The sequence below is a fragment of the Pempheris klunzingeri genome, chromosome 22, assembly GCF_042242105.1.
Source record: "Pempheris klunzingeri isolate RE-2024b chromosome 22, fPemKlu1.hap1, whole genome shotgun sequence".
Classification (NCBI taxonomy): Eukaryota; Metazoa; Chordata; class Actinopteri; order Acropomatiformes; family Pempheridae; genus Pempheris; species Pempheris klunzingeri.
In genome coordinates this window covers 13345007-13372781 of record NC_092033.1, presented here as the reverse complement: position 1 = coordinate 13372781, position 27775 = coordinate 13345007, and the positions used below count along the sequence as shown (strand labels likewise).

At 41.3% G+C, this 27775-nt stretch overlaps 1 protein-coding gene across 1 annotated transcript; it reads left to right on the top strand.

The window, feature by feature from the left end:
* Positions 1-973: 973 nt before the first annotated feature.
* Positions 974-27775, top strand: nrip2 (nuclear receptor interacting protein 2). The gene is made up of 6 exons (XM_070853726.1): positions 974-1547; positions 16070-16384; positions 20369-20451; positions 21117-21223; positions 23293-23345; positions 25523-27775. The coding sequence occupies exons 1-6, from the start codon at positions 1392-1394 to the stop codon at positions 25637-25639; spliced, it is 831 nt and encodes a 276-aa protein (XP_070709827.1). The 5' UTR covers positions 974-1391; the 3' UTR covers positions 25640-27775.

The following is a 27775-nucleotide window of genomic DNA, read 5'->3' as shown; positions in this document are numbered from 1 at the left end:
CAAACATTAAATATCTACAGTGTACAGTATGTTTCACTTCACCTTCACAAGGACTCGCTCCTTTTAACAAATCTAATATATATTTCTTTTTTGCTCTTTTTTTTTTTTTACATTAACATGCATTTTCTGAAAAGAGATGCCTCTTAAATGCTATGAAAGATTAAAAAATACAGTGTACTGTATCACATGAAACCCTCCATACCTGTAGGCTGAATCATCAGTGTTATAAAAATGTGTCATCATCTAGAGGTCATGAACACGGATGGATGTGATATTTTTTGGTTTTATCAGTGCAGACGGGCGGACGGATGGCAGAAATTGGGTTCTTTAATTCATGGCGGCTGCCACGGGGGAGGCAGAGGGAATCAATTGTTGCCATCAGTGGTGCAGATTGATCCTGTGTGTGGGGTTAAAGCGCAGTGATCTCTTACACCTCCACAGCGGGGGCCGCCGAGGCCAATCACAGCTCAAGGGACTAATACTGCACACTGTATCTGGCTTAGAAACAAGATACAGAGTGACAGTGTGTGTGTTTGTGTTACAGCATCACATTTAAGAGAACTTGCACAGAATCTGAGGTTGTATTTTAGCTAAAAAGCTGACAGCGTTTTTGTGTACATATAGTGGAGTGCGTATGTATGATACGCAGTATAAAGAGGGTTCTTTTTCTTTGTGTTGCCTAAGCTGGGAGTCAAGTGAGAAAATGTGGTCAGTATTCAGAGGTGAGCGTGCGTCTATGTCGAGTGTGTGACGGAAAGAGGAGGTCTCAGAGGGAAGACAGAGAGACAATACCCTCACACTGACAGCAGAGATAGAGTGTAATAGAGAGAGAGAGAGAGAGAGAGAGAGAGAGAGAGAGAGATCCAAGGACAGACGGCATCGAGGGGAGGGGAGAGCACACACTCAGTCACACCTACTCCACAGCCTCACACTGCCTCTGCCTCCCCGAAACAGAACAGATCTGGACGTTGTGAGGAAGATGCATGTCTGCATCAGAGAAGCATTCAGGACAGGAGAATAGCTCCTTAAGCTGCTGGGACAAATACATGCCAAGGACTACAAACACACACACACACACACACATACACACACACACATACACACACACACAGCACAGCAAGCCCAGGGGGAAGGACAGCAGCATTTCAGAAAGGGCAAAACAGGGTGGAAGAGTAGGTTTATTCTCTTGCCTTAAAAAGGACCTTAACAGCAGTCCTTAAACAGCTGCCTTTTGGGATTTCTCCTCCTCTCCGCACACGGACATCCACTCTGTCTCTTGCTGTCTGCAGAGAGCTCCCTGCTGCTGCTGCTGCCGCTGCTGCTGCTGTGAGGTCTTAGTCTCCGCGTTCCTCTGCTCAGCACCAGAAAAGACTGCTTTATAGTCCGAGACCATGAGTGAGGCGAAGAAAGGTGAGCTAGCCATCCGGGATAAAGCCATCCTGCACCAGCAGAGGCGTCTGAAGCAGGCCACCCAGTTCACACACAAGGACTCAGCTGACCTCCTGCCCCTGGATGGGCTGAAGAGACTGGGCACATCCAAAGACTTGGTGAGTGCAGAGAATCTAAACGAACTCTAGCGACGGTCAGGTCATAATTAACTGGACTGGACAGGCTGTTGTGTGTGTTGCCAGGTGCGTAGCAGTTAGTAAAGGTTGAGTTTGAGTGGAAAAGGGTGCATCAACTGTATGGTGTACAGTAGCATGTCTGACATCATTGGAGACAATGTGACAAAGTCATATTCACTGACTCAGCACAGCACTGTGCATGACTCAGGTTGGACAGTTAAAAAAAAAAAGATTCAAACTGATGTCGCAGAACCAGAGAGATCCTCTTTTTTTATTCCACGCATTCTTCTTCCTGTTACCTGCATTACCCACAATGCAACTGAGCAGCTGCTAGATTGGTCGGAGACCCGGTTGTGTAGGTGCTAGTAGATGCTAATGTGGGCTCGAGCCTCTGGCCTTGTGCAGAGATGAGCAGCAGAGGTGTAGTAACCTCACTTCTGCCTAACTCTTCACCACCGGAGCCTTTTTGAGCAGCTCCCACTGGAGCCTCAGAAGGCTTCATACTACTTTTTCCACATTTGCATTAGTGCTGCCCAAGAACTGTTGATTTTTTGTGCCATTTTTGCTTAAAAATGAATTAAACGATTCATTTTCTGTCGCTCTGCTAACTGATTAATCGACTGATTGTTTCAGCTTTTCTGTTAGTGCCAGTATCATGCACAAGGAGATGTTTGACCCCTAATACACGGGTATCACCACCATTTCTTGTGAGCACTAACACACAACTGCATGTGCTGTGTGACATTTAGTGCGACTCTGAGGAGGAGATTCAGCATCCAAAGGGTCATGAAACATTCAGAGTCTTGCACTCTGCATGCAAAGCAGGGAAGTCGAAGCCTGTTACACTGTCCAGTGCTCTCAAATAGAGAGAGGTGTCATTATGCATTCAGGAACACACACACATTTTAAGGTTGACATGTCAGATAGAAGACAGTCCTGCATATTAAGTGAGACCTCTTCGCTTCCTTTTGCTACCAGAAGCCTCCTAAACCTAAGCTGTTATACAGTCTGGAGGAACTCCTTGTAATAATCTCAACAATTTATTACTCCACGTCTCCTCAAACCAGATCTGTGTCAAGTTCTGGTTTGATGGCGGCTTCCCAGATTCCCCAGAGCTCTCCAAGAAACCTCGACACACACACTCTGGCACTGGGAAGCCGCACTGCGCTCTGTGCTCTGCTAATATCACAGTGTGATGCGTTTGTGTCTGCCAGATTTTAATACCAACATTTGCTGCTTTAACCCCCCCCCCCCCCCCCCCCACACACACACACACACACACCTTATCTTCTTCTTTGACTGAGTCACACTTCATTGTAATCTAATGACAGATATGTTTTCTCTGTCTTCCCTCCTTATATATACATCTATACATACATATATTTTAAAACTGAATAAGTAGCAATAATAAGTAGATGCTATTTTGAATACTAATTTTTCTATTAGAAATATTAATGAATGGCAACGTAGGTCCATACAGACTGAAATATCTTTACAACTATTGGACATTCATTCAACATTCGTGGTCCACAGAGGATTGATCCTAAGAGACTGCCTTTCACCTGCCTTAAAATTCACCCACATCCACCCACTTAAAATTTGTGAATTTTAGTTAAGCATCTCAACAAAAAAAAAATGGATGGATACTTATTTATTACTAAAAACCTGCAAACCTAATGACATCCCCGCCAGCCTCCGTTTTACTTTGTGCTTAGCGGTATTGAGCTAAACTAATATGGTGAACATGGTAAACATGATCCCTGGTGAACAGAAGCATGTTAGAATCGTCACTGTGAGCATCTTAAGATGCTAATGTCAAGATGTCGCTCAAAACACAAAGTGCAGCCTCACAGAGACGAGTCCAGAGCTGCATCTGAACACAATTAAAAGCCAATATGGAGAAATAATCTACATTAAGATAAGATTCCCCAAAACTCTATTAGATTCAAGGAGAGTAATGTACAACCCAGTGATTCAACATCTCCTGCGGGGACCTGAAAGTGCTCTTATCATAATACCAATTATATTCTCAGTGAAGGCAGATTGAAGCTCATCTCATAGTCATCTAAAACCCTTTCTGTGGCACAGATGTGGCCACAGGGAGCCCGGCACCTTTTGCATGAAATCTGTAACGATGTCAGAATAGCTTTGGCAACTTGAGGGAGGAGTGGAATTGCCAGCAGTGTTCATGCCTGTATCTCCTCTCTGCAGACAGCCAGCTACATCGTTCAGGCTCTGAACAGACATGGACAGACTAATGAAAAGGAAGCATCGTGTGTTTCTGAGGTGGCTTTCCTGCCAAGCCCTCACAAACAAAAGATGAGATCGTCTGGATAAGGCTGTCAGAGCCAGCGTTTGTCTTCAGGCTCTCTGACTACAATTCACTCTTTGTTTTTCACATTTTCCAGTTATATCTGAGTATTTCTGTCTAATTACAAAACTGCTGAAGAGTTAATATTTTCTTTTTGGCTTGTGGTCTCCATAAACATAGGGCATACTATAAATGTCAGACACTGATCTTTGACAATAAATGATCGTATTTTTCCTGAACTATATTTATAGAAGCCTGATATTTGTCAAATAAAATGAGGAAGATAATACAAATATAGAGAATCTAGTTATTTTGAAAAACAAGACTTTATACTTCTCTTCTTTTAATCATTGATTAAATGATGATTAAATCATTTATCAAGTACTACATTTGCTGGTTCTTGCCTCTCAAATGTGAGGATTTGCTGCTTTTCTTTCTTTTATTCTTCAAATGGAATATCCTTGAGAGTCAGACAAAATACGCCATTTGAAAATGCCACTCTCATCTCTTGTGAACTGTAAAGGGCACTTCTCTCTATGTTCTGACATTTTACAGGCTAAACAAGCCTTTACAATAATATCCTTATTACATTTTTGGTGTTGGTTCTCTTTGAAGAGAGTCATACTAACTGTGTTCCTTCCAGTCCATGCTACGCTAAGCTAATCGCCCCGAGGCTCAAGCTCCATATTTAAGAGATATTTTTAAATTTGAACATATTTTTGGTTCAAAATAAGTGGTAGATTTGAAAACCTTTGAAATTGGTCCAGTAAATTGGCTCTGTCGGCAGCTATTGTATCACGCTATTCCAACCCACCAGACTTCATTGGTAAAAACAGTAATTCTATCTAACTGAAGACTGGATCGATAAGTTTGCTTCTGTTATTGAGTGTCACACAAATAATGTGTCGGATGCAAATTAACTCTTTAAAACACCAATATCACAAAATAGCATAAAGTAACTAACTGATTGAGACAGCGGTAGACCAGCAACTCCCGTGTAAAATTACTGTTTTTGTCAATGGAGTCTGGTGGCTTTGAACAGAGTGATAAAACAGGTGTATCTGGTTAAACGTTTTTTCCCGTAATGTCGTCAGGTACGTAGAATATCAGCCTGAGCCTGTCAGTGGCAAAAACAAACACTTTAGAGGACGTACTTTGATTTGGTGCAGTTGCCCCAAAGGATTACATTGCAGCTATTAAAGCCTGTTTCGAGGCTGCTGACAGAGGTGAACAACTGGACCAATTCCAAAACTTTTTGGAACCTAAAATATGTAAAAGAAATAGGCCTCAGGTTCAAAAATATTGGAGCAGATATGAGAGTGGTATCAATCTGCTCATGTCTCATCAGGACAGCGAATAAAGCACGTTTTCCAGAGTGCCAAGCTGTTACTTTAAATATTCAAATTAATGGTCTGCTGCTACACACTGCTCTTACATAATGTCAGTAAAACTGGTGAATCATTTTAGGTTTTTATGCCACACACACACATTTTGGCTGTAACCTCGTCTTTTCTGTTAGCTGGCCTGTCCTGTCCAGCGTGTATATCAGCAGCAGAGGCTGTTATGTAAGAGTGAATTTGTTTTGCTGCTCTTTAGCCTGAGGTCCTCTCACTCTCTGCAGCATCACTCCAGCCATGTTGTGCTGCAGAGTAAGAGGAGCATGTGAGCATGAAAAGGGCAAAATCCATCGCTCGAATGCAAGAGCGATGGAGGGGAAGGAAAGAGACGGCTGGAGATGGGGGGTCGAGGAGGACACGCAGTTTAGTGGGGCTGTTTTATGTAACACTATGTAGGGCTTTGAAGAGATGCGCGGGTGTAAAATGTAGGAAGAGTAAATAGGAGAGGATGAGAATATATACCTGTGTGTTTGGGGGATTGGAAACATCAGAGCCTGGTATCATCAACACCTGAGCTCAGCATACATGGAGTTATTGTGTAACCACTGTGTAATCTACTGTACACACTCAATGTCTGCTCCCCAAAGCTGCACCAATGCTGGTAGATGGAGCAAAGTCACCGCCATCAGATGCTTTAAAGGGCAATACCATAATATCTGTGTTCAAGTCTCCTACATACATTCTGTTATTTTTTAATATTCTTTCCATTGTCATCACAAAGATGTGAATTTTAATCTTGTCAGGTTAGAAACACCTGCTGCCTTTTGAAAGGTAAGTTAATAGGGTCAGGTCACACATATTACTAGAACCACTTTCACTCACCTCTGCGTCCTCTAAAATAAAAAAAAGTGTCCTTCTGTTTTTGTACCGATTAAGCAAACAAGCCATGACATGTTAATTAGTGAGCTTTAGAGGTGCTGATAAGCAGATTTTTTTTACCCTTGGGTAGAGCGAGGGTAGCCATTTCCCTCTGTTTCCAGCCTGTATACTCAGCTGAGCTAACTCGCTGCTGGTTACCTTCACCAAACAGGTGTGACAGAGGTCTGCAAGAAAGCGATTAAGCGTATTTCCAACATCAGATCCGTTTTCAGCCTTTTAAAATAGCTTTCTGACATGAACTAAAATTAACAACATATATGGTAATTAAAATGACAACATATATGGTTTTAAAATTGGTAAAATGTAAAAGTAGGACATGCAGTTTGGTTTGTAAGAAGCCTCGACATAGAAATAGTGTCGGTTAAAATGTCATATTGGTCTAATTTTACTGCACAGGCTATGCCTGCTGCTGCAAAGCCTCCCTCCTCGTCTCCCTGCAGCTTTGCTGTCCGTTTGCTCATGTCCCTATCTTACAGATGAGTGAGTCTGAAACCTGTGTGTGCGTGTGTGTGAGTCTGTGTGTACGTGTGTGAAGGCCTGTCTAATCGAGAGACTGGAGTCACCAGGTACTTCTGAGGATGATCAAAAGCTACAGAATTGGGTTTGAATATAAAACTTCTAGATAGAACAAGCGAGCAGTACCTTTGCTGTGTGCGTTAAATACCTCTGAAGCCCTAATTTAACTAAAAAAAACCCTCACTAACAGGGTTTTTATACTAAACATTTCTTAAATATAGATAAACCAGTGTGGAGAGGTGCTGTGCTTTCGTCAAACGACAAGTTTGTGAACTCGGTGATCTCCTGTCCCTCCAAAGAGTCATGAATTTGTGCGAGCAGATGAACAAGCTGGAACAGGCTTCATTCTACACTCATCCTGATTCACTCCACAAACAACATTGTTTATGATTTTCCCCAGAAGGCAAAGTAGCCCCTCAAAGTGAAGAGCAAACGCGACAACGTCACTCAGTGTGATCGCCGGGCACTCGGGGGTTCTCCTCTTCCTGCGCCCATTCTCTCCAAAACAAACGGTGTCAAATCGCTTCAGATGCAGCCTTTATTATTAGCCGAGGGACAATTAGGTGGGCTGGGGAGAGGTTACTGTGAACCTGCCTCTGTGTCATGTGGAGCTGTTGATGGGCGGTAACGCTCTCCCTCAGCTGCTCCCTCAGTGCTGTGTAGGAAGACAGGAGGCTAAAAATACCCAACAAAAACAACCCCAATAACAGAGGGGAGAGAGCACACAACACTGAGACAGGAAGTAAGAGAAGAAGAAGTGTTTTTGTTAATTTGTTGGGTAAGGTCAGACACCTCAGCCTCCCAGTGGCGCCAAATAAGTTTGTGTTTCTAATTATAATTGCAAGCAGAAGTACAAAATTCACAGAAATGTATTTGTGGAAGTGAGACACTGATAATTTACATGCAGCATTTACAAAATACAGCTGGATGTAGTTTTGAAAGAAAAATGGGTGAGTAGGTCTGCAACTAATGATTATTTTGAATATCTATTATTTTTTGATAATTGATTACTTGTTTAGTCCATAAAATGCCCAAAAAATGATGACACAAGTACTCATAATTCACTTTCTTTTCAACTAGCAGTCTTGGTAGTTTATTTCACCTCTGTACAGGGCCAGACTTTATCTTTATGCTAAAATAAACTAAGCTAAGCTGTCTGGCTGCTGGCTGTAGCTGCATTTTTAAAGGACAGATATCAGGGTGGTATTGATCTTCTCATTTAACTCAGAAAGAAAGCAGATTTTCATAATGTCAAACTAATCATCTAAATGAAAAGAATAGCTTTTCCTTAATTAATCAGCATCTTAACAAACATTTATGGCTTTTTGAGGCTTTTTGATGGAACAATCAACTAAATTGTTTCGCACTAATGGACTTAGATGTGTGCTGGAAAATTAAGATAATAGAGGGCAATCATCAATTGAGCAATGCATTAACAATTTAGTGGTTATGAAAATTGTTTCTGGTTCTAATTTACTGGATATATTCAACAACTTATCATTCAGAACTACAGCCCTAAATGCAAATGCGACAGCAAACTTTTTTTTAACTGGAGTTTTTGATGAAAATGTCATGTTATGCAGGATTTAGTGAAGAGACAGAAAGAGAGAGAGGAAGGTAAAAGAAAAGAGATGCAGATGAGGTTGAGGGGCAGACAGGCAGCAGATGTGAAGCTGGCGGAGGCTCCTGGTCGGTGTGACAGGAAGTCATCTGCTGGGAACCTCCATCAGAATGAGAAAGAGGGCATTGGAAAGTTCACGTGAATGACTGGATGAGAAAGAGGAGCCTGTTGCAGTCAGATAATTAGCCCACATGGCATTTAGCCTCTAATCTCACTCACAGAGGGAGAAATACAGAGATAGAGAAAGTGGGAAGAAGAGACCGAGAGGAGGAGTGCTGGCGTCAAATAGTAACAGTTGTCTTTCTGTCCCACTGGCTGAGATCTGGTTTGGACTGGTTAGTGTTCGGGGTCACCACAGGACTCACATCAGCTAAATCAGCAACAGACCACGTATGAATAGACACAAGGGAACACAGAGCGCGTCAGACAGCCCTCTTTGCCAGACCAGACAAACAAGCATGAATAAGTTGAAATTAAGCTAATATTTAAAGGATCAGGCTGCTGTTTTTTTTTAATGCCCACAAACCCCATGAAAAGAGCAAAACCAACAATGTCTTTGTCTGTCTCTTAATGCTTTGTGACTTCACCTGTCTGTGTTGCCTTGAGCCCTGAGGACTGCTAAGACCTTCAAGGCCTGGAGCTTTGTCTACTTGTCCTGTAAGAGTGTAATCAGTACTTCAGAGCTGTGGCTCTCTACAGCGAAGGGAAAATTATATCAATGTGTGAATCAGCATTCATCGTTTCTTTATTTTTTCACTTTCGGACAATGCAACACTTTATCACTGTGACTCAAATGTCATCAATGCAAAAATGTTCAAATGTAAAAACAACAAACTAAACAAAGGGTTAGAGCAACACCCTTCATGAATTTTCAGGCAAACAATATGCTAAAAATGAACTCATATCAGATCAGATTGATTCCATTAACTGTCTGGTCAGATATCAGAATCTGGAGGAGACACAACTCAGTGCCATTGTAGTAAAAAAAAAATAAGTAAGAATGTAACATTGTGGTGTATAAATGTCACATCTTCCAATCAGAAGTTATGAATGTTCAAATCAATATCATCCCAAATTACTCTGCATCCTGTGAAAAATCAGTTAACCAATTACACCACAGGTGCTTCAACAATAACACAATTCACTGTCAAATGAAGCGTGACAGCAGGTTGCACAGAGCATAATAGACTTATGGGACACCGCTCGCTGTCTTCATTAGATTTCATGATGAGCAATTCACGAAGAGGCCATATGATTGATGCCAGTTCGCATATTCTCAGAGTGTTAACAAGCAGTCAGTAGGATGAGGTGAGAAATGTGTGGAAACCTTGAGATTTGTCTCATGACTGTTTATTAAGAGACTCTGCTTGCAGAAAAAGCTCTTTATACATTTTTTTCAGGGCCTGACCCTGTGGAGCCCCTCCCAAATAATGCCAAAATGTAGCATATATAGTGCAACATGGAAAAATTTGATATTAATTGATTATACCTTTTCCCTTAGTTCAGATCATTGTCCTCTAAGTTGTGGAACTACACTCCCCATGATGCTTTGAGGGAGGTAAACAGAAAGCGTGAGGCCTATTTTTACCCATTATATGTTAATATTTTGGCAAACAAGCACCTTGTAGTGTGCCAAATTAGCTATTAGTGTTCTTGTTCTGGGATAGACACCTCAGTAGCTAAGGCTGTCCTAACAGACTGAGCTCCTACAATAGTACCCATGGATGTACTTGGGTTACTTTAACTAACTCTAGAGTTATAAATTAAATGATTTCTAAGCAGATTTATTGGCTTTTATTCACTTTAATTTAGAGATAATGATAACCTCAGAAAGTGTAAAGATATCATGTGTATCAGTATCATGTCTGAGTTATGGTGCAAATTGCAGCAATCTGTTTGGGTATTAAAGTACCTTAATTTCCTCCATTTTAACTTAATTTACCTAACAATGTATCTTTACTTCTTCTGCCTCACAGTTCAAAAACGTTCTCGCTCTATTAAAAAGCAGACAAAGATCAAGTGCTCCTTGTAAAGAGCAAGAGTGCCAATCCACCCCTGACCTGCAAAACAGAACATGTGGCAACACTGAATGCCGACCGCCAGCAGCTTGATGTTGCTAATGTAATTTGCTCGCGAGCTGACCTCGGAACAGTCGGGGCTTGGTGAAAAACAGACGCCAAACATCAGAGGACACGGGGAGAGGCACAATGAGAAAAATGGCTGAAATTACATTGTGCTCGTTGTCCATCAGATTCAATCTTTGCTTCCCTGCAGTCTCATGAGAGGAGCAGAGAGGAGGAAAAACATGTCTCACAGAAAAAAAAAAGCCCAATCAAACTCTTCCCTCTGCCTCCCTCTCAAACAGTTAGAGCTGGACATGATTTCCTTCCCTCTCATCCTTTGCCTGATGAATAAAAATATTGTGGTACGCCACCAGACTTGATGAGCAATTTCATTAAAATAACATTTTGCACACTTAAACCTTGATCTGTCACTGTTTGCATCCCCTTTAACAAGCTGCTGTTTTAATCCGCAAAAGATAATTAATGTAGGATAAAGGATAAGTACTGGAAATGGGAAAGAGGTCAACTGAAATGCAGAATATTGTTAGAACAAACAGAGAGAGAGAGAAACTCAGGCCAGAGGAAGAGGCTGATGTCGAGAGCACAGCAATAGAATAAACGTCCAGTTTGGAGTGGAGCTCATTGAATTTGATTAGTTCAGATGTTGATGAGCTCAACGTGAAAGCTCCTATTTTTAGGAGCCCTCCTGCAGAGAGGAGAGGAGAAGATTTTCTTTTAGGACTGGGATTACTCTTATTGTAGGCTCAGGGTTTTTGGTTGGTTTAGGGAATATATGAGATCAGTGGAAGGCAGAAATATTTGGTTTCTATTGGCTGCATTATAAGACGTTGGGAGAGTATAGGAGAGGGAGTAATGAATGATGTGAGGGGGGAGGAAGAGGAAAGCGGGAAGGAAATGTAAGGAATTAAAAAGACAGGCAGGAGGAGAGGCGAAATGATGAAAGGAAAAGTAAACGAAACGTGGAAAGAAAAGAAAAGAAGGGAAAATAGTGGGACATAATGGAAGCAAAGCAAAGCAAAGTAATTAAAGTCAATAAAAGAAAAAAATCAAAGGAGGAGATACAAGAAAAGAAAAAGTACAGGAAATGGAAAAAAAGGAGAAAGAAAGGTATCACCAGGGAAGGGGATGAAAGAGATAACGGGAGGAAAGAGAGGAGAAAAGAAATACAGGATTGAAAAAGGAAACACAAGGAAAGGAAAAGAAATGAGGCAGAAAAAAGGAAAAACAGCAGGTAGTGGAGGGAAACAATAAGCGAGGAGAAATGAGGAAAAGAAACGGAAAGGAAAATAAATTAGGGGAAGATATGAGGAGAGGAGAGAAGAGGAGACACAAAGGAAGGAGAGGAAAAAGGTAAAGGAAGAAAATAGAGGGTAATGGACATAAATGAGGAAGTTTGGATGAAATGAAATAAGGGAATGGAAAGGGAGAGAGGTGAAGAGGAGAGAGGAAAAGATGAAATGAACAAAGGAAAGGAAACCTGGAGAGGAGGGCAAAGGAGAGGAGAAGAGACGATCATCATCAGCGCCTGTTTGTGAACCAGCTTAGAGCTGCTCAGCCACAGCTGGAGCTCGAGCTCAATCGAACTCGGTGAGACGGGTGGTGGTTACTAGTTTGAAGTGTTGCTGTTTTGGGCAGGAAGCCTGGACTGACTGACAGACGCCTACGAATAGCTAGAAATCGACTACAGACACTCAATTCTTCTACAGTATTTGATTCTTTCCAAAGCTGAATCAACTGTCTTTGACCTGACGGGTCAAATGACTCCTCAGTGATCTGTTGAGGTGTTGGATTGAGCTCCAGATGCACGGATGGATGTCAGACACAAAGTGCCACTGAAACATAATGACAGCGCGGCCACGGACACCCAGACATGACCAGGCATGACATGTCATTATTATCGTCATGTAAAGGTTATAAAGCCATTGTCTCTTGGGCCCCCTTTTCTTATTCATTTTTCTATTTCCACATTTTTATGTCTCCTTTCCTGCTTGCCAGCCTATGAAATCCTCCTTGTCTTCATTCATATTCTGGTCAGGGACACAGCAGAATCGAGCATTGCTATGCGCATGTTAATCGGAGCAGAACATCAAATAATGACCAGTAATAGGAGCAAAAATCAGAAAAGAAAAAGCAGGATCTCTCTGTCCCATTTTGTCTGCATCAACATTCTGTTACTCGGGGTCAGAGCCATACAATTACAGCTGCTGGAATGAGTTCAATGAGAAAAAAAGATTGCCATTCTTTTTTAAATTGATTTTAAGATTTTACTGATTACTTATAGAGCCCCGAGAAGTCTCACCCCAAGTTATCTATCAGGCTGCTTATGGCCATACGTTCCTTCCTTCTCCCTGAGATTCTCCCATGCGTCCCTCTGGGTTGTTCCAAGCTCCAGACTGACTCACAGAGGTGACACAGCCTTTGCGGTCAGGGCTCTGAGACTTTGGAGTGACCTTAAAATGAGGAGATGATGTCGGCACACTCTCATCTTTTAAAAACTCACTTTTTCAATATTGATTTTTGGTGATTCCTTCAAGGTTGTATGCACTCCCACGAGCTGGACCATAATGTCTGCACATCTCATGGCCAGAGTGACCCAGAACACGCTCAAGATCGTCTTATTCAATAGGAACATTGTGGAGTGGACACACAAACCAGTTTTTTAAAACGTGTAGTGGCTGCAGACCTATTGACTGCATTCGGAAAGCGGAGAGTGAAGAGATGGAAAGAGGCAGCAGGGTGTTTGACAGAGTAATACAAAGCATGTGAAAACAACAGGTGGGCAGATGGAGATGTCCTTTGTGAGACTGGCACTCAGACAAGACACTTGAAGTGTGACTTTATGGCTCTACAGATGCCAGTGTTGGATGGTGAGGCGGCTATTTGGTCAGTTGTTCCAACACTTTGGTCCAAGAGGAAAATTTTCCATGAAATTTGGCAAAGATACGATGAGATACAGTTTTCATTAAACCTGCAGTAACTTTGCTTTTGGCTACATCGAGGCAGTGACAACAAGCTGTAAACACAACACTGGCACATTATCTTAAGCTATGTCAGCAAATAGTTGCTTATCATCAGACAAGGAGCGACATTATAGCATCGAGCATTATAGCATAGAGCTGAAAAATGCTAAAAAGCTCTGTAGACCTGAAGAGAATGACTTAGTGGTGCAATAATTCTCTGCCCTTTTGTCATCTATCTGCCCTTTTTTTAGTTATAATTTTGCCTTTATGGCTAGTCTAAAAGATTAGAGATTAGGTTCTCATTATGGGTATGATTTACAAGTGCATTTTCTTAATCTACTCTGTAGGATTACCCTGAATTTGTATATGTTTAGAGCTAAAACAGTGATACATGTTTGTTAATGTGAACAAGCCTTAAAGGTTCCAGTGATTTTGGTCTTTAAAACCCATTGAAAGGAAAGCAAATCTCTTAGTGTTTTATTGATGCAGTGACTGTGCTGGTGTTGGATGACCTGCTCTTTTCAAAGCCTGCTGTCTGAAAGTCTGACTGGTGAACAGCAATGTGATTACAGAGGAACAGGCAGCTTAAATATGATTTACTTTTAATATGATCCAGCAAGTCTCATGTTGACCGCATGTTGTTCTCGAACGGTAAAAATCTGTCATGAATCAAGATCAACATACTAGTACTGAATATATACAGAGTGACATGCCCCTGGGAGGGAACAGACTAAGAGCAATTCAAAGACCCTTATGAACTGGCACAGAGAGAGCTGTTACCTCTCCTGGGGATAAGGAAACTGGGGTCCCCTTCTTGAGCCAGACCAGAGAGGGCAGCTTGCCGGCTAGCATCTGGTGGCTGGCCTTAGCCCAAAGAAACAACATGGAGCAGCCACCCTTTAGCCCATCACTTGTAAGGAGAGTCATTGGAGTTGTAAGCTGCAGGCAAGGGCAAGATCCTGGATCGTAGACTTGGCTCTGGGGACGTGGAATTCCACGTCTCTAATGAGGAAGGAATCTGATCTGGTGGGACAGCTTGAGAAGTACTAACTAGATACGGTTGGACTCATCTCTACACACAGTGCTGGATCTGGTGCCAAACTCCCTTTCTGGAGTTGCCCAGAGCGAGACGCACTGAACACATGTTTTGTCTAAAAAAATTGGTTTCTGAACATTTTTTTTTTTTTTTGTAACACTCGGACAATGTCAACTACCACAGACAATGGCATCTCTTGATAACAGCATTTGCCAGCAAATATAGGTGGTGGCTGCTTATTTATTTATTTTAATACCTAGATTATTATTATTCCCCAACGTCACTTCTTGTTCATGTATGTATACTGTATGTACTTGTACATCAAAATAATTACTCTGTATGTTGTGGGCTGTAATCTGAAGCAAATTTTTGTGAGGGTGGAGGTTCCCAAGCCTGAAAGCTGTGTTTACTCAGAATGCCTCTGGTCTAATTTGATTAAGGACTTTAAATCAGTAGTCTGCATAGCATGCATATGCAGTACTTTGAAGGTGAGGATTCTGTGCAAGAATTATTCATTTGAGGCTACAAATGAGTAATTTGTGAAACAATCTATTACTCGTATTTCATGTACATGAATGATCTCTGTCCCAGCTCAGAATATGTATTATCATTATCTATACCGACCTTTTATGGACAGAGAATTTTGGTAATATAAGCAGAAATCTAAACATTTATTTTACACCGTTATATTGTACCCCACACAGCTACATTTTTCAGGAAACAGACACCTAAATTACTAACTGCATTAAGTGTATCTACATTCATTACATACTGGCAGTGCTGTACCTACGTGAAGGTACTAGAAATCTTACTTTCTGGTACTCTATACTGGTGAGTAATGGTCCAATTACTTTTAATAGGATTTGACATAAATATAGATATATCAAATTTCTGATTTAGTGTAATCAAGTCACATTTTTTCCTTGAAATAAAAATTCAACACCAGTCAACCCTGTATATGAATGAGTTTGTATGGGAACTGCTTCATCTGACCTGATCTAATTTATCATTTTCATCTGAACTTGCATACATGTGCATTTTGTTTTCTCTGAGTGTGCAGTTAATTTGGAGCCACGAGTGTTAGTCTGAAATGTTCCTTTAACACAATGACCTACATGTCTTGTTTTTATACAGATTAAATGTGTCTTGCGTCATAAGATATCTATGACATACTGTGTTGATCAGAAGACTATAAATATTTATCTTTTCACCACGCAAAATGGGGTCGACAAGCAGACGTCGTGTATCCTCTGACATACATAATTTATTCAGCAAACAACAGTTGCCTCCTCACATTGTTCCCTGTTTAATTATCCTGGATTTGATTTGACTTCTAGTGTTCTATGTCTCTGCGTTTCATAGATATCTTCCTCTGGAAAGACTAAAATTTGAGAGGGAAAGCTGTATAGTATTCAAGAATTGTGTAGTTAAGTATCTGTGTAAGGCTGCAACTAATCATTACTTGCATTTTCGATTGATTGGTTAATCGTTTAGTCCATAAAACGTCAAAAACAGTGAAAGACATCATCCTGGTTTCTCATGTTCAAAAGATGACACCATCAAATGTCTTGTTTTGTCTGATCTGCAGTCCAATACCCAAAGAAGTTTAATTTAGTATGATGCCACTCATCTTCTATTTCTACTTGTTGCAAAGAAAACCTGCCATCTGACATCCATGTCTCTTCTGTCTCTCCCTACAGCAACCTCACAGCATCGTCCAGCGTCGCCTGCTGGAGGGAAACATCACACGGCTGCGAGGTGAGGCCCGGGACCCCGGGTCTAGGGTTCGCTCCCCGCTGGCTGACACCAAGGACGGACCAGCTGACGCTGAGGAGAGGAGCGAGAGCACGGCCGACGACTCCACAGAGGAGAGGGAGTCTCTGGAGGAAAGCGAGAGGAGCCTACGGTCGGATGAGGAGGATGACAGCAGCGAAGCAGGAGCCAGACCGACAGCTGAGAAAACCGAGGACACAGAGAGCTCCACTCTCCTCACAGCTCTGGCTGTTCAATGCAAGGTACTGCACCGCGTTTTAAATGCACTCTGCCTGCCTCTTCATGCTCACATTCAATGCTTTGACACCTTCTACTACCGCATAGAAACTGAAAACAAGAGAGGATACAAAGAAAGCACTATTCTGCACCCACGACTCACCACTTAAAGCCCCCCCCCTTCATTTATTCTCTGTTTGCAACACATCAATAGCTTGGCAGGACCCAGTATCTGTCTGGTTGGCTGGACAACAGATAACTGAGTCATAGAGAAGTCCAACCAGGTTAACCGGTCCACATGGGTCCAGAATGGATTAAATGTAGGCTACAAATGCGCTTGAAATGGACAAACTGTGTGGGCCTCAGGACAAAGAGAGAGAAAACAATAAGAACAAATGGGCATTTGTGCAGTAGCCTGTTGTTACACATCAGTATCCAGCAGGTAACCCTCTCACTTGGGCTCCAGTTTTGCCCACCACGTTGGCTCTTGAGGCCCCTTGAGGAAGACTGCTCACTTGACACTTGACGAGCCCACTTGACTCTAGTACTAATGCAGTGGCTGTTTCACGTAAAGGCAAATGAGACTATTCTACTGTTAGTACAGCAGCAGTCTGTACTGCTCCTTGTTGCTGATTGGCTCCTTAACTACGTCACCAACCATCAATGATCTTTTGTCAGACCAGTATTTTGTCAGTATGGTTACAAGATATAAAGATATTACTTTTGGCTAAACTGGTGCCATTGTGGAGGTACATGAGAAAGTGCACAAGACATTAACATGTATCCTGGTTGCATTTCTGGTCCTCCAAGAAAACGCTGTTGTGAACTTTATTTATGTAAGTGACACCCAACAATCAATCTCAAACAAAGAATGCTGCAGATTTGTCCACAGTGTGAACTAGAAGTGTTGGAGTGCATTGGCAACTCTCATAGATACAACAGCACAGCAATATGTACACAGGAATTGGTGCATGACCACGCTGGCACTTCTGTCATGTCATTCATGTGTAAAACACATACGGCAACTGCAACTAGTCATCAGTCTATCCATTTAGGGACCAAGTAGCATTTTAAACAACCCCAAAAAATGGACCATTATGCATGTAATGACTCATGCTACCTTTAATTTACTGTCTTTTCTTACAATTTGGCTGCAACACATTAGGCATTAACACACACTCTCACACACTCTGACTAATGTATGCAGAGAGGTCACACCAAATACTCTAGGAGTGATTCAAGCTGATTACTCATACCTGGGCACCAAAGATGGCTGATACTTAATGTTTTTGACACAGCATTGGTTAAAACACTGATATTTTACATGAAGTATCTGCTTGGACTCACAACACTCAAAAGAATAACTGACATTACCTAACAGGTACAGGTGGCAGGTTCTTTCCCTCACACATATGAATTTCTGTTTTCTTCTAACATGCTCCTATAGAATATATAGATCTTAAATGTGAAATGCTGAAAGGGTGTGCTGGTTCGTTGATCAACCAAAAGTGCCAAAAATATGCTGCTTTTCTCAGTTTTATATGATTGTAAGTTGAATATATTTGGGTTTTGGACTGCTATTCAAACAAAAAGAGCAATCTGAAGATCTCAGCTTGGACTCGTACACACACACACATATTACTTTACTATTTTCTGACATTTATAGACTAAACTATCAAGTGATTAATCAAAACAAGCAATAAAAGGACAAATAAATAATGAAAATAAGTTGCTTTTTTAAAAATGAAATTCTCTAATAAGTCTAATCAAGCTCAATGATAGCAGGTGCACAGGAGCCAATATTAAATAGTCAAACTAGCTCCAGGGGCTAAAAAGCTAATATTTTGGCACTGTTGATTCTGAATAGAGAAAATTGCAGCCATGTATGACACCAAGGACAGAGTCGTTTATTAGCCTTTGAAAGGAATCAATACAGCGATCAAACAACTGCTATTCCCTGTGGCGTTAAAAGCATGTAGCACAGCTTCTGCATGTAGGACATTTCTGCTGGATTCAGCGCTTTTCCCTATTACTCATTGTGCTCTGCTCGGTTTTATCATCAACTTAAATGACATGCAAAGTATTCTTCAGTTTCTTATTCAGCAGCTATTTTTAAACTTCAGGGAGGGAGAGAGGGATTTCTGCACCGCTGGGACTGAGACAAAGGAGCAGGTTTCGGGGCCTGCTGATAAGCTGGCGAGCTTGTGAGGACAAAGGGGGCTCAGCTCAGTCTGTACAGAGTGTGAGGGATCAAAACAAGGCTGATGGAAACTGAACGTGTTTATTTCCAAAGAAGGAAATATCCTCGGGTCAAGTGGACAAAGTATTGATTTATGACGGTGATGATGTGGAAAGAAAGATATACAGACATGTTCTGTGGTAGCAGGATGGGAGATGGACGGTACAAACCACAGTAGATGTTATAACATCTCTTACTATAAGGAAACTTCTATGACGGGCGTCATTATAACATTTGTTTTTTTCATTAGTTTTATATAGTCGTGTCTGCATAATTTCAAATAATAATTCCAAATTTCCTTGAATGTATTTAATGATATTGTGGTTTGCAGTCAGTTTTCCGGGCATAGCGTGATGTGAATATAAGTATGCTTCTTCTAAAAAGACACTCTGACTCAATTTTGAGTGCTTAAAATGCTTTTCAAAATTTCACTCTGTCTCTTCCACCGTGGTTATAATATTAGTATTCGTTGTCTGTCAAGGTCCAGTATCTTTTTGACAGCTTTGACTGTAAAGACTTTGAGCCATAAAGAGCACTACTGTTCGCTGTACTACAGTTCATCTGAAAGCAGAATCACAAGTAATAGTAAAAGATGAAAGATAGATGTCTAAACATGTTAATTTATACATGGTCTGATAGAGCGTTAACAGTGTCGGGGTGGAGGCAGCACATTGCTCATCTCACATGCATGCAGTGCTACCATATGGTCTTCATAGACTAATTTTACCATTATGTAATGGCTTTCCATAAACATTGTGTACAGGCAGCATGACATCAAGTGAAGGGATGCTGAAATAGAGGCCATAGGAGACAACAGGTTCCATAAGGCATCACAATCTGCTGCAGTATAGACGTTTTTATGCTTCCCATGTCTTTATGATATGAAGTGCCCTGCAGGCAAAGGAGCAGCTGTGAGATGCAATAGAAGAGAAATGTCAATGGGAATTAGGACAAGTTGTCTGTTTGCATTGCTACTGTCAAACTCTGGCTAGAATAGTGGGAAAAGCAGCTAAAACAATAAACATTTTGAAAATACACTTATTTATTTGTTCGCTCTTACGCATGTCTGTTGAAAATGAAGCTAAAGCCAGGTGATGATGATTGCACAGAGACTAGGAGAAGAGGGAAATAGGCTCTTTGTGAGGATCAAAAACGATACACAACATACTAATTAATGAGCTTTAATGGTGTTAGTAGATCCCTTGTTGAACTTTGGACAGAGCCAGGCCAGCCCCTTTCTAATATGTCGTGCTCCAGTGAAGTCTGAAGTGCACTCAACAAACTGAAAAATCAGCATGTTGTCCAAACACAGAGTCAGCACCATGAACTTAATAATTCAGTTAATAATTGAATAAAAACCCATCGTTGTTGGTTTACCTTTAACGTGATTATTAACTGTCTGCTTGCAATTAACAGTGTAGTAGTGATTTAAGTTACTCCAACACTGAATAACTGCAGATAAAATAACTTTTGGCTCAAGCAAACCTTCCAAAACAAGCGCAGACTTCGAAATACTCTACCAATGGGAGATTTGTTTTGTTTGTGTGAAGTTGATTTACAATGGACTTGGGCTTTATTTTTCAGTTTGGCAGTTTTGCAAGTGTGGCAGCCAGATGGATTTGTTCAAAAGCAGAGTTCAGTGGTCTTCAAACGCTCCCTGGGGTTGTGTTGGTGTGCTGTTGTGACTGGTTGTTTCCTCATGTGTGGCGGAGCCAGAGTGGAGTGGAAAATCACACTGTGACACCAAAATCCCCCTCTATCTTCCACACAGTGCTGCGAGACTGAAGTCAAGGCATCCATCAACACCGGCAGCCAACATAACCACATCTCCACCTCCTGCTGCCAGAGGCTGGGGTAAGAAACACTGTGAACTGAGCTCTGAATAGCAAACACACTCACAACACAAATATATTAGCTGCCACCTTTTAGCACCTTTGAAGCAGTTTACAAAGTGCTTTGACAATTACATCGGTGAAAAGCCGACACTGATCAAAAAGAGTAAAAGTGAAACCAAGAAAAAGCCAAACATAACAGCATTGGAATAGAAGGTGAAGAATTAAACATTGAAGAACTGCAGAAAAAATATGCTCTGAGGGGAGATTTAATAATGACAGCGTCTAAACTCTTAAAGTGGGGTTATCCGGACCTGACATTACCTTTATCTTTAATAAAAAGAGATAAAAATGCCAAATAAAGCTCAGTCTTTAGATCAGAGTCTGAGCTCTGGCTTTAGAGTGCACAGAGTATGTGACATTTTATTCTCATCTTAATTTAAAATCAGCTCTAAAGGTAACAGGTAAACAGTAAAAGCTGCTAAGATCGGTGCAGGAGACTGTTCGTCTTCAAAATGTGAGTTAATAAAATCTCAGCTGCACGAATGTTTGATTGACATTTTAATAAAACGCCAACGCAGTTCATCCCAGAATGACAGGATAAAATGAAACGAAATGTCCCAAAGCACTTTATTTTTATTTGAACCACTAAACATTTGTTTTGTATGTCTGTGTGCGTGTTATTAGATTGGTGCCCGGTCAGGACAGTTCACCATGTGGCGTGAGCAGCTCAGTGACAGGTCTGCAGCTGCAGCTGGGCAGACAGACGGTCCAGTGCTCAGCCTTTGTCAAAGGTAGGACACATTGATCGCACTGTAACAATGCTGATCCAGGGGAATAAAGTTAAACTGTTTGAATATTACAAATATTAACTTCATGGTGGTGCTAAAGGAAACTTTTTACCGTAGTGGACATTTAAGTGGTCATGAAGGATGCTGGGGACTTTCCATTTGTCAAAACACACGGTCATATGCATAAATGCAGCCGCAACTCTAGCAGAAAAATACGACTTCACCTGCTGTGCAATATCTGCAGAGATTCTGTTAAGAGAGATTTTGAGTTGGATATGTGCTCGCCTCAGTGCTTAACATTCAGACAGTATATCCTACCTTGTCCTCTTTAAGCACCCAGGCAGAAAATGAAATGACAGCTAGGCTGACAAGATTATGTTTAAGCAGTAATTAGCAATGTTTTCAGGCAAATCAATGTCTCATGTGCGGCTGATATTTCCCATTTAATAATGAAAATGCGACACAATTCTGCTGTATGCACTCTATGTGAAAGCTTTTACATCTGCTGCTCCAAGAGCAGCAGATATGTTTTTTGAGGGAAAAATCCCTGAAGCAGAAAAAGGATAATAATCATAAACAGTAAGTGTCGCCACGGCTGAGCAGACAAAGAGGGAGCAGTGCCAACAGGAACCAAACTTCACACAATTCACTGAGGAAAACATCCAACTGCATCATCTGTCAGCCTTTACATCACCTTCTGTCCCTGGAAGGGAATACCAGAGTTTATTTTGTCATGAAGAAGGTTGCTTGCCTTTTATGGACACTTGTATTCATCTGACTAATCGGACAGCTTTTCAGTCTTATTCTTACTTGGATTTGATACTTATTTTTCAGTGTTTCTGCTTTTGTAAAAAAAATATCACTTCTTGTGTTTTCCAGGAAAGAACCATGATGTTTCTCTTAAAATGTAAATACATGATAATGTATTTTAATGAAATAATTCTACATTTTGGGAACTATTTTCTTTTTTTTAGATGAGATTGATACCACACAAAATGATGTAACAATATCCACCTGCCAGCACCTCTAAAGGTTTTATTTTTTTATTAAACTATCATATATAATTTTCACACTTTTTGATATATGGGGCCTCACAGAATCAAATCTGCAGGCCAGCAGGTTGGTGGTTTGAACCTTGATCCCTGCACTCTCCGCCTTCCTCCCACAGTCCAAAGTCATGCAGGTTTGGTTAATTGGTAACTCTAAATTGCCTGAGCATGAATGGTTGTCTGTCTATGCGTCGGCCCTGTGATTGATTGGCGACCAGTCCAGGGTGGACCCCGTGTCTCGCCCAATGTCGATTGGCTCCTGCCCCCCCATGACCCTGGATGGTTTTAATATGGATTAAACAGGTGTTAATTAGTGACTTTTAAATGTGCTGGTAGGCTGATTTTGTTACATTTGGACAGAGCCAAGCAGCTCTTTCCCCTTGTTTCCACTCTTTGTGCTAAGCTAAGCGGCAGCTGGCTGTAGCTTCATATTTACAGTGCTGACATGAGAGTGGTATCTTCCTCATCTAACTCTCAGCAAGAAAGTGAACACATGTACTTCCAAATTCCCTATAAATCAAATGTTATTTCCCCAAACCATAACATTTTTATTGTATACTCGGGCAAAAATGCCCTTACTTTGAAGATTTATCCTGATCTTCCTCTCGCCATAAAGATAAAAGAACAAGACCACACAAACACACACTCAATTATTTATGCTGCAGTTCTTGTCTGAACCTACTCCTCAGTTCCTCCACACCAGTGATTAATAACTATAATTCAATCCTTGAGACGACTCTTTCACGGACATTAAATCCTCACCCAGCTAAAAACTCTCTGTTTGCTGCCACAAAAGTCCCTCCCTCCCTCACAAGTGCATATGCTTATTACCACTCATTTATGCAGGAATGAATAATTTATTTGTGTTGGTGATTTAACTTGGATTCAGGCTAATGCATGCATGTTCAGACGAGGGTGTTAATGCACGTTAGTCCAAGTGGCTTTCATAAAGCAGTTATAAAATTCACTTTCTTTCTCTCCTCTCCCTCTGCCCTTATCTTTCCTTTCTTCTGTCGTTTTCAGAGGATGAGGCATTTGAGCTGTGCCTGGGTCTTCAGACTCTGTTGGAACTTAAAGTAAGGTCCCTATTTGCTCTGCTAATATTTGGTGTGCCTTATCATGTGTCTTTTGGCGTGTGTGTGTTTTTCAGAACCAGCTACATCAAGTGGTCACATGGATTCAAATAAGGAAATGGGAAGAAGAAGAAGAAAAATAAATGCTTAACATTTCAGGAGGAAAGATGAAGGCATGAGCAGGAATTGTTGAAAAAGAGATGCAGCGTATCTAGGGGACAGGCTGACGAGATTTATTTTGGTGGTGCAGCTATCTGTTAGATGCCCACTGTGCAGGTAAAGCCCAGATAAGAGCGAATTGAGGACATCCTATGAGGTGGAATATTACATTAGCAGATTTTAAATTGAATTAATACCCCACAAAGAATGATCTGGCAATCTGAAGTTAGAACTCTCTCTTCACTATTACATGAGCTGCATCTGTTAATATCGTCCTAAAAATCTAATTAGAGTAGGACTTGAGGGTATGAAAGGAACATGAGCTCTAATTTAGTAAATTATCCCTTAAGGACTTTGTAATGTAAGAGGAATGTTTCCCTCTACGCTCACTCCTGTGCTTAGCTTTCTCTGTAAACTCTTGTAATTAAATATGGTTAATGGCATAAACGGTTTATTGAGATGTTGCTTTACACATGAACTGCAAAAGCAACTCATCCCTGCTTTCTATTAAACTACTCATCAGAGATTCTAAACGTCACTGTCATGTTAAACCCGTGTGTGTGTGTGTGTGTGTGTAGTTTTCAGGTGATTACAGCATACTGTATGAGAGCACTTTACACTAACTGAAGCTATTATGTTCCAGCAGAAAAAGCCTGAGAGGAGGAACAATTTTATCTAAAGAGAGCCGACTAGTTGGCATAAACAGAACAATCGTATCTGATAAGTGTGTGTGGAACTAATGTGATTAGGGGCAGTGTTTTACATGGTGCTATGGACGATATACAGTACAAATCCCATCTAAAGTTCCAAGTAATTGGATGCAGATGTGTTGTCTTCAGATTAGTACTACTACATATGCATAGAAACAAGCTTAAGAGGGAAGCGGAAAAATGTGAACACTAAGATATGACAGAGATTTTTCTATAGCTTAATTTCCAGTTACATCATACTCGCTGATGACGTGTGTGCTCCGAAGCTCAAGCATCCACCGATAAAGGCTGAGCACCCACCGGGAAGGCTGATGGAAAAAAAAATGAATAGATGCTAGCCTATGTTAACACTGTTGTATCAAGACTGTGTGCCGGGGCTGGGATGGTACAGCCTCTTATCTTATCTCGATCGTCAAACAGCAGCAGGAACGATACGTGTGTCTCCAAATTCAGAATGGGCACTTTAATGTACGACGGCAGAGCGACCGTAACTTCATTAACTATTAATGATTGATAATGATCCAGCCACGCTGACAGGACCGGTCAGAATCTAAAGATAAATGACTGTCTGCATGTTTCTACACATCAGACTGATGAACTATATCACAGAGATAACAAGTTTATCCAGTCAAGTCATATTGGAATAAAGCTGGAGACTTTTTTTTTTTATTCTAATGAACGTAAAAGTCTAAACTCTGTGTGCTGCATGTTAACAAGCTGTTCCACTAATCAATGAGATGAATGAGATGAAACATATTGACTGTGGCTATTAGTTTATTACCATCATCAGTATCATTACTGATTATGATCAGCACTGTAAACACACACATGACCGGGCAGAGCCCCGAACAGTCTGGGACTAATTTAACATCAAAATGCCAGAGATTCAGGCCCATTTTAACGCCTGGTGGTCACTAAAGCAAGAGGTATGATTTTGTGGCAATCAACAGCTTGGTGATGTTACTTTGGTACATACTGACATATGTACCAAAGACTTTACTCAGCCATAAAGTTCTATTTGGTGATTTTACTTAATGAAAAAAATCATCATCATCATAATAGATCTGTCTGTTAAACTTTTGTTCACACTTAAACTGAAGGACATAAATAATCTGAGTAGATCTACTTTCCCTCTCAGTTTGTTAACTTTGAGTAATTTAAGAGGCCTGAATGACGCGAAGCATCATTTTGCATTGCAGTATATGTTTTTTATTGCATCCCATCCCGCTGAACACCTCACCCCTCAGATTTGCCTCGCACTGGGAACTACTGATGTACTAATTAGGTCTCACTGCGTGTGTCCTCTCACAGTGCTGCCTGGACCTGAGCAGCCGGGTCCTGAGGCTGCAGGGCTGTGACGAGGAGCTGCCCTTCCTGAACCCTTCGACCGACAGCCAGTGCCAACACGACACCAATGAGAACCTGTGAGCCAGACTCGACGGCGGCGACCACTTCCCTCGAATCTCGATTGGTTGCAGGAACATGGCGCGATGCCGTCTGTGTCTGGACCGTCCGATCACAGTGTCTCACACTGCCAGAACATGGATGAGCATCGGCCACCATCGTTCTTGAGTTTACATCATTGTGTTTGTAGAATTAAGACACTCACCATGATTATCTCTTATATTAAATTAGTCTAGTTTACAGAGCGGATGGAAGCCAGTTATGAGCCTATCCGATCTCTGGGCGTCTAATCATCCTTTATGATTATAATGTATATTCAAATCAATTCCTCTGTTGAGCTGCTTGGGTCCACTGATGCTCTCTAAAAGGGGAAACCATTCTATTCATTTAAAGTGAAGTGGAATATTTTGTGATTTGGCTGTACAAATTTTACTTTAAATCATCAAGTAAATGAGGTGTTAATTGTAAATCATTTCAGTTTAGATGGAGTTTAAGGAATAGTGTTACATTTTGGGACATTCACCAGTTGATACCAGGCTATATGAGAAGATACCACGCGGTCTGTGCGGTAAATATGAAGCTACAGCCAACAGCCGGTTAGCTTAGCTTAGCATAAAGACTGGAAATGGGGGAAACAGCTAGCCTGGCCCTAAAGCTAAACTATTTTGACTCTATGTTCAGCTAACTCAAGCTTTGGATATTCTCACCTTAACAAAAGCAGAAGGTTTATATGTTTAGTTCAGCTACTCCACCATGCTGCCGAGCATCCCTGGCTGGGAATCACTGGATTAAACAAACAAGCGATACGTGTTCATTAGTGAGCTTTAGAGGTGCTGGTAGGTATATTTGTTACCTTCGAGTCAGACTAGCTGCTTCACTGAAAGCTGCTGGCTGTAGCCTCAAATTCACCAGACACTTAGAAGAGTCTCATTGATCTTCTCACCTTGCTCTCACAAAGACCGCAAATAAGCGCATTTCCCAAAATGTCAAACTGTTCCTTTAAGAGTCAACATGACTCGTGTATAAAGTGTCGGTACTCAGGATGCCCTTTCCGGTGTGTTCAAAGCGAAACTTTTTTTTGAAGTCTTGTGTAATTAGGTTTGCATCAGGCTACCTCCTTAAGACACATGGACAGGCTCACATCTAGAATATGAAAAGAGATCTGAGGAAAATACCGCAGTTACTGATGTTCTTAGATTCAGATTTGTAAAGCCCCTTTGCTCTCTCTTCCCCCATCAGAAGACTAATGTGGTTAAGTTTTCCAGGAGCACACGTCCAGTCAGCCACGACAGCCAAGACTGAATTACAGTAGTTCCCTATAAATCCCTTCGAATAAAAATAGACTTCACGCCAGCCAGCAAAACATATTTGAGTCAGACACAGCTACAAAAATATCAAAACATTCCATCTGCATGACTTTGTAAAGTTCTGCCTTTGTATAAGTCTGCATGTTTGTGCACTAGTCTGATTGTGTCATGATGGGGCCGCGTGTATGTGTGCGTGTGTGTCTGCGCATTAGGAGTCAAAGCGGGGTTTTTCTGCCTTCTTTGGCTTGTATTTCACATGGGAAAAAAGTGGAATTGGTCTTATCTTCCCCAAACTGGTCCACCGAGCTCCAGACAGAGCAAGCTGCCAAAAGCCGATCCCAGCTGCCTTCCCTCTCTGCCTCTTTCAGGAGATTCATCACTCGGCTGAGGCTGCACTCTGTGCCAAGGCCCCTCTTCAAGCTCATCTCTCTCTTTATTAAGAAGACAGGCCTTCTTTGTGTATTTCCCACCTTTTTGGCTGATGTTATTCACTTTGACGCCTCATGTTTGCTGATTTGCCCCTCACAAGAAAACAAACTTCCCACTACAGTGCCACCTGCCTCTCTCGTCTCTCAGTGTTTTCATAGTGTGGAGAATCAAGAACTGCCTCAGATCATGCTCTGCTTTAATAACGACTGAGCCGTGCCGTGCTTCGACTGTGCTACAGTCTCCATCTAACCTCTTTGCGGAGGTCATCCACGTGTAGATTTGGCAATGTTTGTTTCTCTTTGATGTACTAGTGACCTTCCTATGCCCTGTGAGAGGAAATGATGTATGACAGAAATTTATTTTTGGTGTTTCTCTTCTTCTGAACAGTATTTTCTCTGCCTAATAAAATATGTATTCTGGCTAA

Coding starts and splice junctions, on each gene's coding strand:
- nrip2 (XM_070853726.1), top strand. CDS start 1,392: ATGAGTGAGGCGAAGAAAGGTGAGCTAGCCATCCGGGATAAAGCCATC. Junction 1,548..16,069: donor TGGGCACATCCAAAGACTTG/GTGAGTGCAGAG, acceptor CTCTCCCTACAG/CAACCTCACAGCATCGTCCA. Junction 23,346..25,522: donor AGACTCTGTTGGAACTTAAA/GTAAGGTCCCTA, acceptor GTCCTCTCACAG/TGCTGCCTGGACCTGAGCAG.